Source organism: Nyctereutes procyonoides, unplaced genomic scaffold (assembly GCF_905146905.1).
Source record: "Nyctereutes procyonoides isolate TBG_1078 unplaced genomic scaffold, NYPRO_anot_genome, whole genome shotgun sequence".
NCBI lineage: Eukaryota > Metazoa > Chordata > Mammalia > Carnivora > Canidae > Nyctereutes > Nyctereutes procyonoides.
This window is the reverse complement of record NW_026575041.1, coordinates 3,198,186-3,214,393: the sequence shown is the minus strand read 5'-3', so window position 1 is coordinate 3,214,393 and position 16,208 is coordinate 3,198,186. Positions and strand designations below refer to the sequence as shown.

At 41.3% G+C, this 16,208-nt stretch overlaps 1 protein-coding gene across 3 annotated transcripts in view; it reads left to right on the top strand.

Moving 5' to 3' along the window:
* Window positions 1-14,803, top strand: part of P4HA3 (prolyl 4-hydroxylase subunit alpha 3) — a 41,305-nt gene extending 26,502 nt beyond the window's left edge. For 2 of the 3 annotated variants that reach the window (XM_055320677.1, XM_055320676.1), the window contains exons 8-13: window positions 2,210-2,274; window positions 3,660-3,819; window positions 7,536-7,598; window positions 11,720-11,788; window positions 13,202-13,298; window positions 14,116-14,803. In XM_055320677.1, the coding sequence (XP_055176652.1) occupies window positions 2,210-2,274; window positions 3,660-3,819; window positions 7,536-7,598; window positions 11,720-11,788; window positions 13,202-13,298; window positions 14,116-14,186 (525 nt within the window). In that variant the 3' untranslated portion in view covers window positions 14,187-14,803. Of the gene's footprint in view, window positions 1-2,209; window positions 2,275-3,659; window positions 3,820-7,535; window positions 7,599-8,132; window positions 8,379-11,719; window positions 11,789-13,201; window positions 13,299-14,115 lie in introns of those variants that run through there. The other variant, XM_055320678.1, reaches the window with a different exon arrangement.
* The last annotated feature ends 1,405 nt before the right edge of the window (window positions 14,804-16,208 follow it).

Below are 16,208 nucleotides of genomic sequence, written 5' to 3'. Positions count from 1 at the left end.
TTGCTGCTGGCCCCTCCACAGTGTGTGACCCTGCACTTGACACCCCAGCCACGCTAAATAACTTGCATCTGCATGAACGGGACATGCTCCCCCTGACCTCTGTGGATACTCTTCCCTCTGTGTACACCCTTCTCCCTGCCTAATCACTCTCTCCTTGGCCTCTTTTCACCTGTATGATTCCAGTTGTCTCTTGGGTATCCTGAGAAGCCTTCCTGTCCCTCATAAGGGACTAGATGCTCCTTCTTAATATTTTCTTAGTGCCCTGTGCTTGTCCATGATGGTCCCATTGCAGGACTTATATCTGCTCCGTGTGTTGAATTTCCAGTCCCTAGTATGGTGCTCAGCACAGAGAACAGCCAATAAATATTTGTCCCCAAAAGTGAATGACTTGCTGGTGTACAACAAATAATTGTTAAAGGAATTAAATGCAAGGTGGTTCCTTAATGGGGAGGGGACTGGAATGGAGATTCCCTAGGATTTGATGTTACCCCAGAAGGCATAAGGCAGCAACTCCTCTAAGAGTCTCTCCTCTCTCCTCTAGAAGGGGCTCAGGGGAGGATGCTGGGTGAAGGACTAGAGAGAGGCATTTTCAGTCAGTAATTTCAGGATAGGCTGAAAGGAACTCCCAAGAAGGTGTTGCTCACATGCCCCATTTTATAGCTGGGGAAATGGGTTCAAGGAAACTGAGACTGAAATTTCCTTTTTTTTTTTTTTAATAAATTAATTTTTATTGGTGTTCAATTTACCAACATACAGAATAACACCCAGTGCTCATCCCGTCAAGTGTCCCCCTCCGTGCCCGTCACCCATTCACCCCCACCCCCCGCCCTCCTCCCCTTCCACCACCCCTAGTTCATTTCCCAGAGTTAGAAGTCTTTATGTTCTGTCTCCCTTTCTGATATTTCCCACACATTTCTTCTCCCTTCCCTTATATTCCCCTTCACTATTATTCATATTCCCCAAATGAATGAGAACATACACTGTTTGTCCTTCTCCGATTGACTTACTTCAGTCAGCATAATACTTCCAAAGTTGTCTACCTGGTTTAGTAGCAGGAATGATAATACTATAGAAGCCTCCAAGAAAGAGAATTTGTGTAGTTCATTGCTCCGTGCTCTGCTCTGACTGCATGTGAAATGCCAGGGCTGGGTCATTAAGCATAGGACTCTGGTTCATTCATTCATTCATTCATTCATTCATTCCTTTCACCAGTATTGACCACCTACCTACTCCCTGCTAAGCCTTCTCTGGACTTGAGGGACACAGCACTGACAAAAAACTGGCCCTCATAGAGCTGACATTCTGACAGATGCAGAAGTAGACACATCCTTATGTAAATCTTTCTCTTTCCATCCCCAGTACAGTGCTTTTACAGTTAGAAGCCACTTTATTTAAAAATAACTTAAAATTTATATCTAGACATTCAGAACAAAATAGAAACATTTAGTTAAATTAGTGACCTTGAGCCTGTTTGGGGTTTACCCCCCTCCCCCCACATAATCAAGGCGGCTGCAGCAAAACAGATTTTGATTTTTTGTAAGGAAGGGCTTTGTTGGGCAGCCCCGGTGGCTCAGCAGTTTAGCGCTGCCTTCAGCCCAGGGCCTGATCCTGGAGACCCAGGATTGAGTCCCACGTTGGGCTCCCTGCATGGAGCCTGCTTCTCCCTCTGCCGCTCATGCTCGCTCTCTCTCTCTGTGTCTCTCATTAATGAATAAATAAAATCTAAAAAAAAAAAAAAAAAGGAAGGGCTTTGTTGGAATTGTTTAAGGGGAGCAGGCTACCTCTGAGGATGGAGAGTTTCCTCATTGGAGGTGTTCATTTAATACGACAAACACTAAGTGCTTCCCATAGGCCAGATCCTGTGCCACTAGGATACAAAGATAGTGAGAAACAGCCCTTATTCTGACAGTATTCACAATCTCAGAGGCAAAAGGGTATCACTCTATTTCAGTTCAACAAACTTTTATTGAGTGCTTACTGTCTACCAGACATGACCCTAAAGGTTATTTTGAACTTAGATTTTTTGGTCACTTTATTTTGTTTTTGAGATCGAGGGCTGTCACTAAATTAGTAGCATGTGCAAAATATTTTAAATTAGGGAGGAACTGGCAATTGTTAGGTTTACATTGAAGAGAGGGGCATGTCTATGAAAACAGAGTCCTTCCCTTCACATCATAACTTGTATTTTCTCTTACTTCTACCATATCAGCTACAGAGATCTGTGGTGGCATCAGGAGAGAAGCAGTTGCCAGTGGAGTACCGCATCAGCCAAAGGTAAGAGGGGTCCTTCCTTGGCAGGGACTCTGGTCATACTTGCTGCTTGCCCTTGGACAGGTGGTATAGCTGACTGACGGATGATCAGCAACGGTCACCCAGAAATGCTGCTAGTGAACCCTTAGTTCATGTTTATATCCCTACATTCTTGTTGAGAGGGAGAAATTTCTACTCCTCTTACCCAAGGGCCTTTCACAGGTTGTTACAGGCTCTCAGAACTTACTAGGAGGCCCTTAGGGAAAGACTTGACAAAGTTTCTATGCTGGAAACCAGAAAATAAGTGTGTAGATGTCCTCCTAACCAGGATTGCTTTTCCAGAGAATTCATTCCTGTTCCCATTTGGAGTTTGACTTTATGAGGTTCCATTCCTGTCTCCTGACTCATATTCAAAGCATGACTTGCCAACATTCAGGCAAGAAGGATGGTGGCCAGAATCTCTGGACCTGATGGCTTCTAGAGAGGCAGATTCAGCTGAGAGAGCCCAGCTTTCTCCTCTCCCCTCAACCCCTGCCCTCACCCCCCTGCAGCCCTTGATTTGTACTGTAAAGACAGGACTTATGATCAGTAAGAGGATGATCCCCATCGGAGCCATGGGAGACAGTGACAAACTTGGGGAGAGGCCAGAACTCAGGATGAGTGGATAGTTTGTTGCCTGGGAAGTAAAGTGAATAGTGAAAGCTTTGATTTGGAATCATTTGGTTTAACTTCTTTGGTCTGGTATATTTAGGGACCTTTCATACTAGGAGCTATTCTCTAAACTTCGGAAGGTCTATATGGCCTTACTTCATTGCTTTTCTAACCTTTCTGACATTGTAGTGTCAAAGAGAAAATTTGACCTTCTACTTAGATTCATTGCTTTTAAGGGAGTAGGTGTATTCTCTTTACTTTTCAGGTAAAGAATTTGAGACCCTCACTGCCTCTTTTTTCCCTGCCATAACTCTGCACCCCTTCAAATATTGGTTCTGTCTTCACAACTTCACTGGAGCTTGTCCTTCAAAGGTCTCCAGTGAACTTAGTCACCAAATCACTTTCCTGCCCACCAACCTTCACTGAGTATTTAACACCCACAAAGATCAGTTTTATGACCATGGCATCCTTAGGTTTTTATAGCGTGTCCTGAACTTACTTCTCCAGCCTTGTCTCCCATCACTTCTTTCATAGACCAAATGCTTCCACATGGGTACATACTGTGTATTGTTACACCTATGTGTCTGCTTATGTGTGTCTTTAGGCTTCCTTCCTTCCTTCCTTCCTTCCTTCCTTCCTTCCTTCCTTCCTTCCTTCCTTCCTTCCTTCCTTCCTGCAATTGATACAACTCATCCATTCAGACACAGTCATACTGGCATCATCAGATCATTGATGCTACAACTTGTGGTGTGTTTTAGTGCCTGGCTGAAGGACACGGTTGACCCTCTGCTGGTGACCCTTGACCACCGCATTGGTGCTCTTACAGGCCTTGATGTCCAGCCGCCCTACGCAGAGTATCTCCAGGTGGTGAATTACGGAATTGGTGGTCACTATGAGCCTCACTTTGACCATGCTACGGTAACTACAGGGTCAATGATCAATCTCCTGGGTTAGGGAACCAGGGTATTATTTATTTCTCTGAGGCAGAGCCTTTATAATGCTCTCAGGGAATACCAAGTGAAATCTTAGAACGAAGCCTCTTGTTCCAGGAAGGTCTGAAAGCCTTGGTTTTAAGCTGAGTGCTGCTGACTCATTTCTTTTTGGGCCACCATTCCCCTTTCCAAAATTTGCTAGTGGGGAGAAAAATGTGCCCTGTCATGGTGTCTTCTGTCTCACTTCTCTCTGGGATTTCTCAGTGAAGATTGTCATTTTCCTTTTCTCATGATCTAAACTGCCCATCTTTGCTGATGTGTATTCAGCAAATAATTTTTTTTTTTAGATTTCATTTATTTATTCATGAGAGACACACAGAGAGAGGCAGAGACACAGGTAGAGGGAGAAGCAGGCTCTACACAGGTATCCTGATATGGGACTTGATCCTGGGACCCAGGATCATGCCCTGAGCAGAAGGCAGACGCTCAACTGCTGAGCCATCCAGGTATTCCTCAACAAATAATATTTGAGGATAAAAGATTTCCCCAGAGTTGATCTATAGATCCAACCCAACTTTATCAAAATTATAGGAAGCTTATTTTTATAGAAATTAATAAGCTGGGGGATCCCTGGGTGGCTCAGTGGTTTAGCGCCTGCCTTTAGCCCAGGGTGCGATCCTAGTAGTCCGGGATCAAGTCCCGCGTCGGGCTCCCGGCATGGAGCCTGCTTCTCCCTCTGCCTGTGTCTCTACCTCTCTCTCTCTTTATGTCTATCATGAATAAATAAATAAAATCTTAAAAAGAAAAGAAATTAATAAGCTGATCCTAAAATATATACAGAAATACAAAGGACTTAGGACAGCCAAAATTTTGAAAAAGAACAAAGTTGGAGGATACACACTACTTGATATCAAAATGTAATATAGAGCTACAGTAATCAGAGCTGTGTGGTCTTGATAGAAGGACAGACACATAGGTCAGTGGAACAGAACAAAGTCCAGAAATAAACTCACACATTTATTATGGTCATTTGATTTTTGACAAAGGTGCCAAGGAAATTCAATTAGGAAAAGATACTCTTTTCAACAAATGGTGGTGGGACAATTGTATATCCACTTGCAAAACAACAACTTTAGACCCTTACCTCACATCATATACAAAAATTAACACAGCACAATCCATAAAATAAAAATGATAAAATTGGATTTCATCAAAATTAAAATCATTTGCCTTTCAAAAACACCATTAGAAAATGAAGACAAGCCACTTACTAGGAGAAAACATTTGGAAATCCTGTATCTGACCAAGGACTTGTATTCAAAATATATAAAAAAACTTTTAATTCAATAATAAGACAACTCAGGGGCCCCTGGGTGGCTCAGCTGGTTAAATGTCTGACTTCAGCTCAAGTAGTGATCTCAGGTTCTAGGATTGAGCCCTGGGTAGTTGACTCTGCACTTAGCAGGGAGTCTGCTTGTCCCTCTCCCTTAGCCCCTCCCCCTGCTTAAGCTCTCTCTCTCAAATAAATAAATAGATAAAATCTTTTTTTAAAAAATATTTTTTATCTATCTATCTATCTATCTATCTATCTATCTATCTATCTATCTATCTATCTATCTATCAAGTAGGCTGTATGCCCAATGTGTGGCTTGATTTCACAAGCTCGAGATCAAGCATTGTGTGCCTTATCTACTGAGCCAGCCAGGCACCCCATAACTCAATTTTTAAAAATGAGTTTATTTGAATTACTATTTTGAATAATGAAATAGGGGCACCTGGGTGGCTCAGTGGTTGAGCATTTGCCTTTGGCTTAAGTGATCCCAAGCCCTGGAATTGAGTCCCACATCAGGCTCCTCACAGGAAGCCTGCTTCTCCCTTTGCCTATGTCTCTGCCCCTCTTTCTGTGTCTCTCATGAATAAATAAAATCTTTTTAAAAATCTTAAAAAAAAGAATGAAATATATTATTTAAATGGGTACTTCACCAAATAAGATAAATGAATGGGTAATAAGCACATGAAAACATGCTCAATGTCATTAGGGAAACAGAAATTAAAACCACGAAATAGCACCATATTTCTATTACAGTGGCTAAAATAAAAAAGATCATATCAAGTGTTGATGGAGATGTAGAAGAACCCAAACTTTCAGGCACTGCTAATTGAGAATGTGAAATGGTACAGCCGCTTTGGAAAATAACTTGGCAGTTTCTTTTCTTTTCTTTTTTTTTTTTTTTAAGATTTTATTCATCTGAGAGAGAGAGAGAGAGCATGAGTGGGGTGGAGCTGCAGAGGGAAAGGGAGAAGCAGACTCCCCACTGAGCAGGGAGCCTGACAGGCTCAGTCCCAGGACCCTGAGATCGGGACCTGAGCCAAAGGCAGAAGCTTAACCAACTGAGCCACCTAGGGGCTCCTGTTTGGCAGGTTCTTAAAAAGTTAAATATACACCTACATATGATGCAGCCATTTCACTGCTAAGTATTTTACCCAAGAGAAAAAGAAATATATATCCATATAAACACTTGTACAAGAATGTTTATAACAGATTTATTGGTAATAGCTAAGAATTATAAACAACCCAAGTGCTCATCAATAGGTGAATGGATAAACAAAATTTTCTTTATCTACACAATGGAATACTACTCAGCAATAAAAAGGAATGAACTACTATTAATACATCCAACAATACAGATGAACCATTAAAACTCTATGCTAAGTCAGAGAAGCCAAACAAAAAAAGACTACATATTTTATGATTCTATTTATATGAAACTTCTAGAAAAGGCAAGACTATAGAGACAGGAAGCACATCAGTGGTTGTCCAGGGTTGAGGGTAGGATAGCAACTGACCACAGACTGACATGAGGAAACTTTTTAAGCTGAGGCAAGTGTTCTAAAATTGGATTGTAGGAGCGCTGCACAACTGTTAAAATTTACTAAAACTCACTGAAAAATACTCTTACAGTGGGTGAGTTTTATAATATGAAAATTATGTAAATTATGTCTCAGTTAAAATGTTCTGTGACAAAGGTAGGTCTCTTTAGCAAGTAATTGGGAACTCCAGTCTTATGACTTGGTGTTCCTATAGAATAATTATCTATAATAGTGTATCTACTAATTTCTTTATTTCACTGAACCTGAAATTAACTTCATATAGATAGTACTTTCACTACTGACAAGCAATTGTTTGATTAGTAAGTTGACTCTTGAACACGGGCCAACCCCTTACACAGTCAAGAATCTGTATATAACTTTTGACTCCCCAAAATCTTAACTACTGATAGCCTACTGTTGACTAGAAGCCTTACCAGTAACATAAAGTTGATTAACATATTTTGTTTGATATATGTTTTATATACTGTAATTTTACAATAAAGCTAGAGGAAAAAGTTATTAAGAAAATTATAAGGAAAACACATTTACAGTACTTATTGAAAAAATCTGCATACTAGTGGACCTGCACAGTTCAAACTCATATTGCTCAAGGATCAACTGTATACAGTTCACTTAAATGAGTATCTAATAAATTAGTAAAAGAAAAAAAACTGAGTACCTGTCAGGAAAGGTAGACACTGAAATAGGTATGGCTCAGGGCTATATCCCATCTGCAACATGCCTATTTTTCTCCCTATATTATGTTGGAATCCTGACTGTCACTTTGGTGCCATATGCATAAAATAATGATATGTTCTATTTTTGTTTCAGTCACCAACCAGCCCACTGTATAGAATGAAGTCTGGGAACCGAGTTGCAACATTTATGATCTATGTGAGTCTTGCTTTGGAAGGACCAGGGCTTATTTAATGACATTATTTAATGATTTAATAAAAGCAGTTATTTTATTTTATGCTTTTATTTTATGGTTTTCAAAGCAATATCAGACACTGATTTTATCTGATACAGCTCAAAAATCTGAGACTTTTGTGACTTTCAGACAGCATCTTTTTTAGGCACTATAGGAGATAAAGAAATAAGAGTCAAGAGTTCTCTTTTGCCCACAGAGAGCTTACTGCACATAGACTTAAATATGTTATCATAGGCAGTGATTAGGATGGGAATTAGGAGAAACCTGGGACCTGACCTACACAGGAAGAGGATGGGAGAGAGTCTTTCTTTGAGGCCCCATTGACTAGTTAGTGTTGGAAAGCACGGACCCATAGACAAGGTTGTGGAGTCATGAGGGGAAAGAGGAAAGAGAAATGAGACAGCTAAGATTACAGGAGAGAATAGAGAGGTCTACTGAGAAATTCAGTAAATGTTGCTGTTTTTTTTTTTTTAAAGATTTTATTTATTTATTCATAGAGACAGAGAGAGAGAGAGCCAGAGACACAGGCAGAGGGAGAAGCAGGCTCCATGCAGAGAGCCTGACATGGGACTCGATCCAGGGTCTCCAGGATCACGCTAAACCGCTGCGCCACCGGGGTACCCCAATGTTGCTGTCTTATATGTCATGAAAACTCTCTTTCCTATCTTCCCATATAATCTGCTGGAAAATCTGCATGATACCCCCTTAAATAAATTGGCTTCCTCTCCTAATTTCTGACCTGACTCTAGGAATTGAACCTAGTGGCTATTTTTTTAAAAGATTTTTTATTTATTCGACAGAGAGAGAGAGCAAGCACAAGCAGGGGGAGTAGCAGAGGGAGGGAGAAGCAGACTCCCCACTGAGCAGAAAGCCCACATGGGGCTCTATCCCAGGATCCTGGGATCACAACCCAGGCAGAAGGTAGATGCTTAACAGACTGAGCCACCCAGGTGCCCCGAACCTAGTGGCTATTATCTCACCTAACCCCTTCCCTGCAGATCATGTGGGTTTACTTCATTCTCTATGGACCAGTCATATTTCAGTCATCTGTCACTTAAATTGTAAGAGGAGTATTACTGTTAACTGAAGGGATAAACATGTTAATAGAAGAGCTCTACATAACATCCAAAGTTGAAGTGCTGGTTTCAGGCTCATTAGAATAGCACACCACCCACCCACCCTCTGCCCCTTCCAGCATTCCCTCTTTTCTCACTGCTGTGTGGTCTCCACAGTGTAGCCAAGAAAAGACAACCAGAGACCACATTTTTTAAAAAAGATTTTATTTATTCATTTGACAGAGAGAGAGAGAGAGAGAGAGAGAGCACAAGCAGGGGAAGCAGGAGAGGGAGAAGCAGGCTCCCCACTAAGCAAGGAGTCCTATGCAGGGCTCCATCCTAGGACCTGGGATCATGACCTGAGCCAAAGGCAGTTGCTTAATCAACTGAGCCTCCCAGGCATCCCCAGAGACCACACTTTATGATCTGTAATGTTGGTGATTCCATCGTAGTTCTTCACATGACTCGGTTTTATATTTCCTGCAAAACCAGAAGGCTCCCACTTCCAGAGTCTGGCCTCTAGTGGTCATTCTGAGTGTTCTGATCAGCCGTAGAGGCATGTCAGCTCTTCAGGCAGGGAGAATGTTTTACATCAGCAGCTGGTTGCATCTCTGGTTGATGACTCGAGATGGCATGGGAAGTCACAGGCAGTGAAGAATATTGGTATCAACCAAAGAATAGGACATCTGAGGGCCAGTGTCTCTCTGTTCTGTACCTTCCTAATATCTCCTACCGCTGGTTCCCTGGTTACCGAGGCCCAGTTACTATGATAAGGGTAGCGTGGACACAAGAGCCCTGCAATTTTAAATGGCAAAATGCAAGTGTGTGTATGTAAGTAAGTGAGTGAGTAAGTGTAGAGAGGGGTGAGTATATACACATGTGTGCATGTACATTTAAGTTATAAGCATTTGTGACAGTGGAATGGGATGCACTTAAAGTTAGTTGGCCTAATTCCAATTCTGCCACTTAATATGTGGCCTCAGCACAAATCACATCAATTCTTTGAACTTGTTTTCTTGTCCTGTGCCTCCTCAAAGGGTTGTCAGGAGGATCTGATAAGATAATGTAAGGGGATGTCACTCTGTAAGGTTTTATCCAATAGGTTTCAATCACTGCATCCCACAAGCAGGTATAGGACCCCTTAAAGGGGGCACTGGCATCGTGGTACCTAGTAAGTGCTAGGTTATCCCAATTCTTTCATCTTCAGGTTGGGGTAAAAACGGTTATAAACGTTTCTAATAACAAACATTAAGGTTTATGGAGAATCTGAGAGTAATATTGTAGGGAAAAAATAGTCTATAAGATATGTAGAGGACTGAGCTGAAATCAAATTAGTAATTTTTTGTTCCACCTGGAGATAAGATCAGTCCCAGTACAAAACGGTAGAATGTTTACTTCCACTCCACTCATCTTACAGTCCTACTCAGGATCTTCAGAGCACACAGGTCATATTCTCTTTTCAATTTGTTTGTTAAGTCATTCCTTCTCCCCATACTCCAAAACCACAGGTAAAGGAACACAGGAAAGTGCAGATTCTCCCTGTATATCTTTCTTATACCCAGCTGCTGACAACAGGGTTTAGAACAGATTTATCCTGTTAGTTACTTGAACACAGGAGCAAATTGTTGCTCTCACTGACTTTCCCAAGGGGCTACAGGGGGAGCCAAGAAATGCCAAAAAGTCACCACTGCCATTTCTAGGTTCTGAATCATCATGTCAATTCAGTTTCTTCTAACAAGTGCCAATGTCCTAACTCCTAATAGGTGAATGTGGTGAAATCCACAAATGCTCTGATACACAGGGTAAGGTAAGACTGGCACTGTCATGTTACACTGTTGGTGAGAAAATAATTTAGCAGTATGTATCAAAAATACTCAATGTACTCATACACTGTTGACTCAATAATGGTCCAGACTCGTTCTTATGAGAACTGTGTAAAATGAAAAAATGATTTGACTTATTAAGAGTTGCTTATAATAGTAAATATTTGGAAATAACCTGAATGTTCAAGGGTATAGCATAAAGATTGTGAGCAGGAACTCTAGTTAGCAGTCGCTCATTTCAAATCAGGCTTAGTCACTAGAGTGATGTGACCTTTTGTAAAGTACTTAATCTCTCTGAGACTCAGTTTCCTCATCTGTAAAATATGAATTATAACAATAACAATTCTGACTTATAGGATTGTGAGGAATAAGTGAGATAATGTGTCTGTAAGGATTAAGTATGATGTCTAGCATATAGTCAGTGCTGAATAAATAAATGCCAGTTACTAGTATGTAAGTTAGTATGTAAACAGTGCCTTTTTTCTTGATGATTAAGTAATATTTGTATTTTCCTGGATTTAAAATTTTTTAACATATTTTTTGACAATAAAAAAAACTTCATATTAAGAAAACACATCTACAACTCTACAATATACCAGTGGTGAAACTCTGTAGCTGAGGTTATCTAGAGTAGGATGAGTGGTCTGGGAAACATGCCAAAGCTGCAATCAGAGGTTCCTACAATTACAACTTTGAAAACTAGTTGTAATAAAAACAGTGTTTTGTAAGCCATGATCCATTAGTGGGCTATGAAATTAATTTAGTGGATGTGGTCAGCATTTAAGAAATCTGAACTAGAACAGAATAAAATAAAATGGAAAATAACAAAGAGTATCTCATGTAGTAAGAATGTTTTATGAAACTTTTATTTTGGGGGTATATGTCTTGGGTTGTGATATAAACTAGATTTCTTCCTGAGGGTCTCAAACTTTGAATCTACTTATTGTAGCCCTCAATAAGGATGTTAGCTGGAAGGATAAAGAAAGGGGGTTTCCTAAAGGCTGTCCTTGTATGGCACTGCAGACAAACACTGATATGCTAGGGAGTAGCCTCCCTTAATTCCTACATTGGGGGGTTATCTTTCAATAAGTATTTTGAAACTGGGAAACACAGTTAAGAATTCTGTGTAGAAATGACATCAGATGTCAGGTAAGGTAGAGTTGGGTAGTCAGGGGCTATTTCAACACTGGCTCTTTGGCATTGTAGCTGAGCTCTGTGGAAGCTGGAGGAGCCACTGCCTTCATCTATGCCAACTTTAGCGTGCCTGTGGTCAAGGTGAGTGGAGGTCTGGTCCCAGCACATGGTGGTAATAAGAATGCAGAACTAATACCTGAACTTCCGTGCTGTCTGTGCTTGCAAGCTTATTCCTGGGAGGAGGGATGAAATATCTTTTCATTACTCTCTGTGATTTCTCAAAATCAAAGATAATTCCTTAATTTGGATGACCACATGTTACTTGTGCCTCTATTTTTAAATTTTAAATTTAAAATTTATTTTAAATTTATGACTATTTATATTACAAGTAGATGATTACATGTCTGCCTTCTCTATTACAATAGAACTCCTCAAAGGTAAGAACCCTATTTTAGTGATCATTGGATCTTCCAGAACAAGAGGTCCCCTTAGTCATTCATTCAGTAAACATTCAGGGCTGAAAGCACTGAGGGTACAGAGGAAAACTTGTAGTGCTTGTCCTCCAAGAGCTCGCAGAGAAGTTAACAGGCAGTGACAACATACTGAAATAAGAGCTATGAGATTAGGTGAGGCACAGAGGAGGGCCATGTGATAAGAGGATTCATTCTCCTCTAGTTTCAGATCAGTAAAGCTCCCTCACAGCCTTTACCTAATTTGGGAATGAAATGAAGATATATAAATAACATCATGCCTATAAAACACTTAGCACAGTGCCAGGTACATCTTAAGTGTTGCCTAAGTAAATGCAGGAATCTTTGAGTACTCAGGGGACTGTTGTCTCTTTGAGACTTGGGAATGTGTACGCTTGTCAGTGTATCCTAGAAAGCTCTTCATTACGTTGGGCTTTGACTATTTCTAATAGCCAAGGTTAACCTAAGTCTATAGGGATTGTATAGGGGGGGAACAAAAAACCTGTGCATAGGGCAAAAAAGGACACACCAGGATTTGAAGTAAAAAACATTTGGGTTTGAGTCTCGAGTTTGTTCCTTCTTAGTTGCGTTACTCACAGCTCCAAAGCCTCAACTTCCCTGCTGGTAAATTGGGGACTATGATAAAGCCTGCTTCCTGGGGGTATTATTAGTAAGTGCCTGAGGAAGGTTAAGCATCTGAATTAAGTTCTTCCTTGTATGAGGAATTTTTTGTTCCACTTTATGGTTTTTGCTGAGTGCCTCTCCTCAGTGATCCGATGACAGCACGTGTTCACCTTCCTCCTGGCACTTGCCACACTGTCTTGTCCTGCTCGGTTTTTAGGTCTGTCTCTCCTATAAGACTGTGGGCTTCTGAGAGCAGAATTGGCCCTCAATAAATGCTGCATGTATGAATGAATGGGAGAATGGCAACTTATACCATTTTGTGCATGCTTTGCCCCCAACCTGCATGGACAGTTTTCATGTTTAACGATGTGCATGCGTTTGTCCTTAGTCATTGTCATGTACTTCCGAAGGACTGAAATTCTGGGCTGACTCTCTCTGGGGTGGGCCATTTTGTTTTTAGAATGCAGCTCTGTTTTGGTGGAATCTGCATAGGAGTGGTGAAGGGGATGGTGACACACTTCATGCCGGCTGTCCTGTCCTGGTGGGAGATAAGTGGGGTAAGGCCTGCCTTTCGAGGCATCAGAATGGGTGAGGGGTTCAGAGGAAAGTGAAACGGGGGTAGATGGAAAATAGTATAGCTTTGTAATTCCAAAAGCTTCATTATAGTGCCACCTTATTCTGAGATGATCAGATTGTAGGTTAGTTGGCCCCAACAGATTGGAAGCCTTAAAGGTCAGAGATCCTCTCACAGAGCAGATGTCAGTGAAAGCTTATTGACCTGGTCAGATAGGCCTTGATTCCTGAGCGCAGCTGATGAGGAAAACGGTCATAAGTTCCAGTCATCTAAGCCGAGGAAAGAACCATTAAGCCATCCTGTGTCCCATCTAGTGCCTCCCCATGAAGAGATGGTCAAACAAGGAAGAAACAAATAGATAAATAAGCAGCAGATGTATTCATGTCGTATTTGGGCCCAAAAGCACTTAGATCTGAAGACAAAAAAAGTAGATGAGAGATGCTCCTGCTGAGATCGACATTACCAAGAGAAGCCATCCCTTATTTTTCATTGCACCAGGGGGAAGGTGGACTTTAAGGAAATACATGAATGAAGAGTGAGTGACCTTAGTACCTAAGGTTTAAAGATTAGTCTATAGTAGACAGGACCTATCAGAGACTCTTTCTAGGGGACAGTGTCTTCTTTGCTATTTATCTTTGCTAATAGCAACATCTTGTAGTCTGTAGCAGGGCTGAGACTAGGGTGAGGCAAAGGAGTTGCCCAGGATACAGAGTGTAAGTGGCTTTTGCGTGATCCTGTGGGTGAGCGTTGCTGCTGTCTGCTCTGTTGAGACTGTTTTCTTCTTCCCTGTTCTCTCCCAGTGGCCAACAAGTGGATACATGAGTATGGACAGGAATTCCGCAGACCCTGTAGCTCAAGGCCTGAAGACTAAGGTGTCGGCAGAGAGAAGCTGGTAGAGTCCTGTGGCTTTCCAGAGAAGCCAGAAGCCAAAGGCTAGCCTAGGAGAGGAGAAAGAAGAGCTACCTTCTGGAAGAGAGCCTTGTCAGCATTGCTTGTTCCTTGTAAAAGGAAGTGGTCTATACCAGGGAACACCTGAGATTTTACATTGTTTCACCTCAAACCATCAGAGTAGAATGGATGGGCAATACACAGAAAGGAGCAAGAAGGCCAGAGGGAGAAGTTTCTGGGGCTGACACTCTATGATAGAAACAGGATATAATCAACAGTCCCTGGGGTTTGGTCATTGGGGTTTTTGCCACTTTGAGCCTCTACCACAGGGACCCAAAAGTGGCAATAAAGATAACTGTAGGAGAGGGGTAGCCTAACTCCCATGGCTTTTTGCCTTTCTCCTCAATGACTTGTCCTGAAGACTGAGCAGGGACTATCTCTGTAAAAGGAGTGTACCTCATATGATTTTTTTTTCAAGCAGGATGAAACTTTTTTTTATTATTTTTTTAATACAGCCATTAAAAAATGTTTACAAGTCATTTTTCACAATCAAGAATATTCTTACATTATAACATTGAATAAAAAATATATATGTGTAAAATTGTATTTATGCTATAATCTCAACTTGGCTCACCTCCCACCATTCCTCTTTCAGTACTTTCCAGACACATGACATTCTTTCTATTCCTAAAATCACTATGCTCATTGCCATTAGCATTGTCCCCACTTCCAGGTCTTTGCATTTGCTCCTTCCTCAAATTACCCTCAAGGCCAAGCTCTTCCCATCATCGCACTCTGGCCTCACTAGAGACCTAACTCTTCCCTGACCATCCAACCTGCCAGCCATTTTCTTTCATGTTAACTGATTTTTATTTTCTTCAATAACACGTTTATCAAATTGAAACTATTCTAGCCATTTAATTGTAGTCAGTTGTCTTCCCTGCAGGGTGAGAGCTTAAAGGGCCTCACTATACTTTGTACGTGCTTCTATGATAGTCCCTCGTTGCACTGAATTTCAATATTTGTTTATTTGCCTGGCTGTGTGCACTAGACTCTGCACTCCTTCTTCCTCTTGGTATCCCCAAAAGAAGATCTAGTTCAAATAAGCAGGCATTGAGCAAATATTTTTGGTTAAATGAATAAAAAGGCATCTTTTGAGCTGTGCTTTGGAGGCCTGGTAGAATTTTTTATAGGTAGAGTCTAATGAGAAGTATTTCCTAGCAGAAGGACCAACATGAGCTAAGGCTGTATTGATAAGTGACTGTAATGTTTGAGCACTTGTGCAGAGCACATTCCAGGCAACTTGGCTCAGGTTCCTCAACAGGGGAGGGACTGTGGGTCTCGCTTACAAAGAAGGCACACAGTTAAGAACAAGGTAGTTGATGCTGGGTTGCCTCTGCCCTGTCCCTGCACCATGCACTTCAGGATTTCTGCTTCCCAGAGCTTGTGGCCCCTAAGGAAAGGGTTCTGATGTGGTGATATTCAGCTTCCCATAGGGCCTCAATGAGCACCTGGTCACATCTTCAGTATTTCTGCTGAGTGTGCCAAGATTCTGGAAATCCTCTTACTAAATCACTAAATTTCATCATGTAGAGGAGAGGGAATTTTACCTCTACCCATCTGTATTTTTAGCTGAGACCTCTGTAATAAGAGGAAAACAGAAGTTTATGGACATGTATTCCTCATGTATACATGGGAGACACTGAGGGAAAAATTACTAACTTCCCTAGGTGGCTTAGAATTCAGGATTAAGCATCTTAATAGGGAAAAGGGAGGGGGAGATGTAGGCCTCTTAGGGGAGATTTTTAGGAAAGATGAATGGGCCCTTAGAAGAACAGATGAGAGGTATGATAGTTTGTGACAAAATCTGTCTGGGTGTGGTGTCCACTTCTCGTCTCTCCTGTGATGAGTCAATCTTTCCCAGTTGCAGAAACTCCTAGGGAGGAGGTTTATGACAACTGACTTCCTTTTGGAGGATCTGTCTTTAGGCAGATAAGAGTTTAGA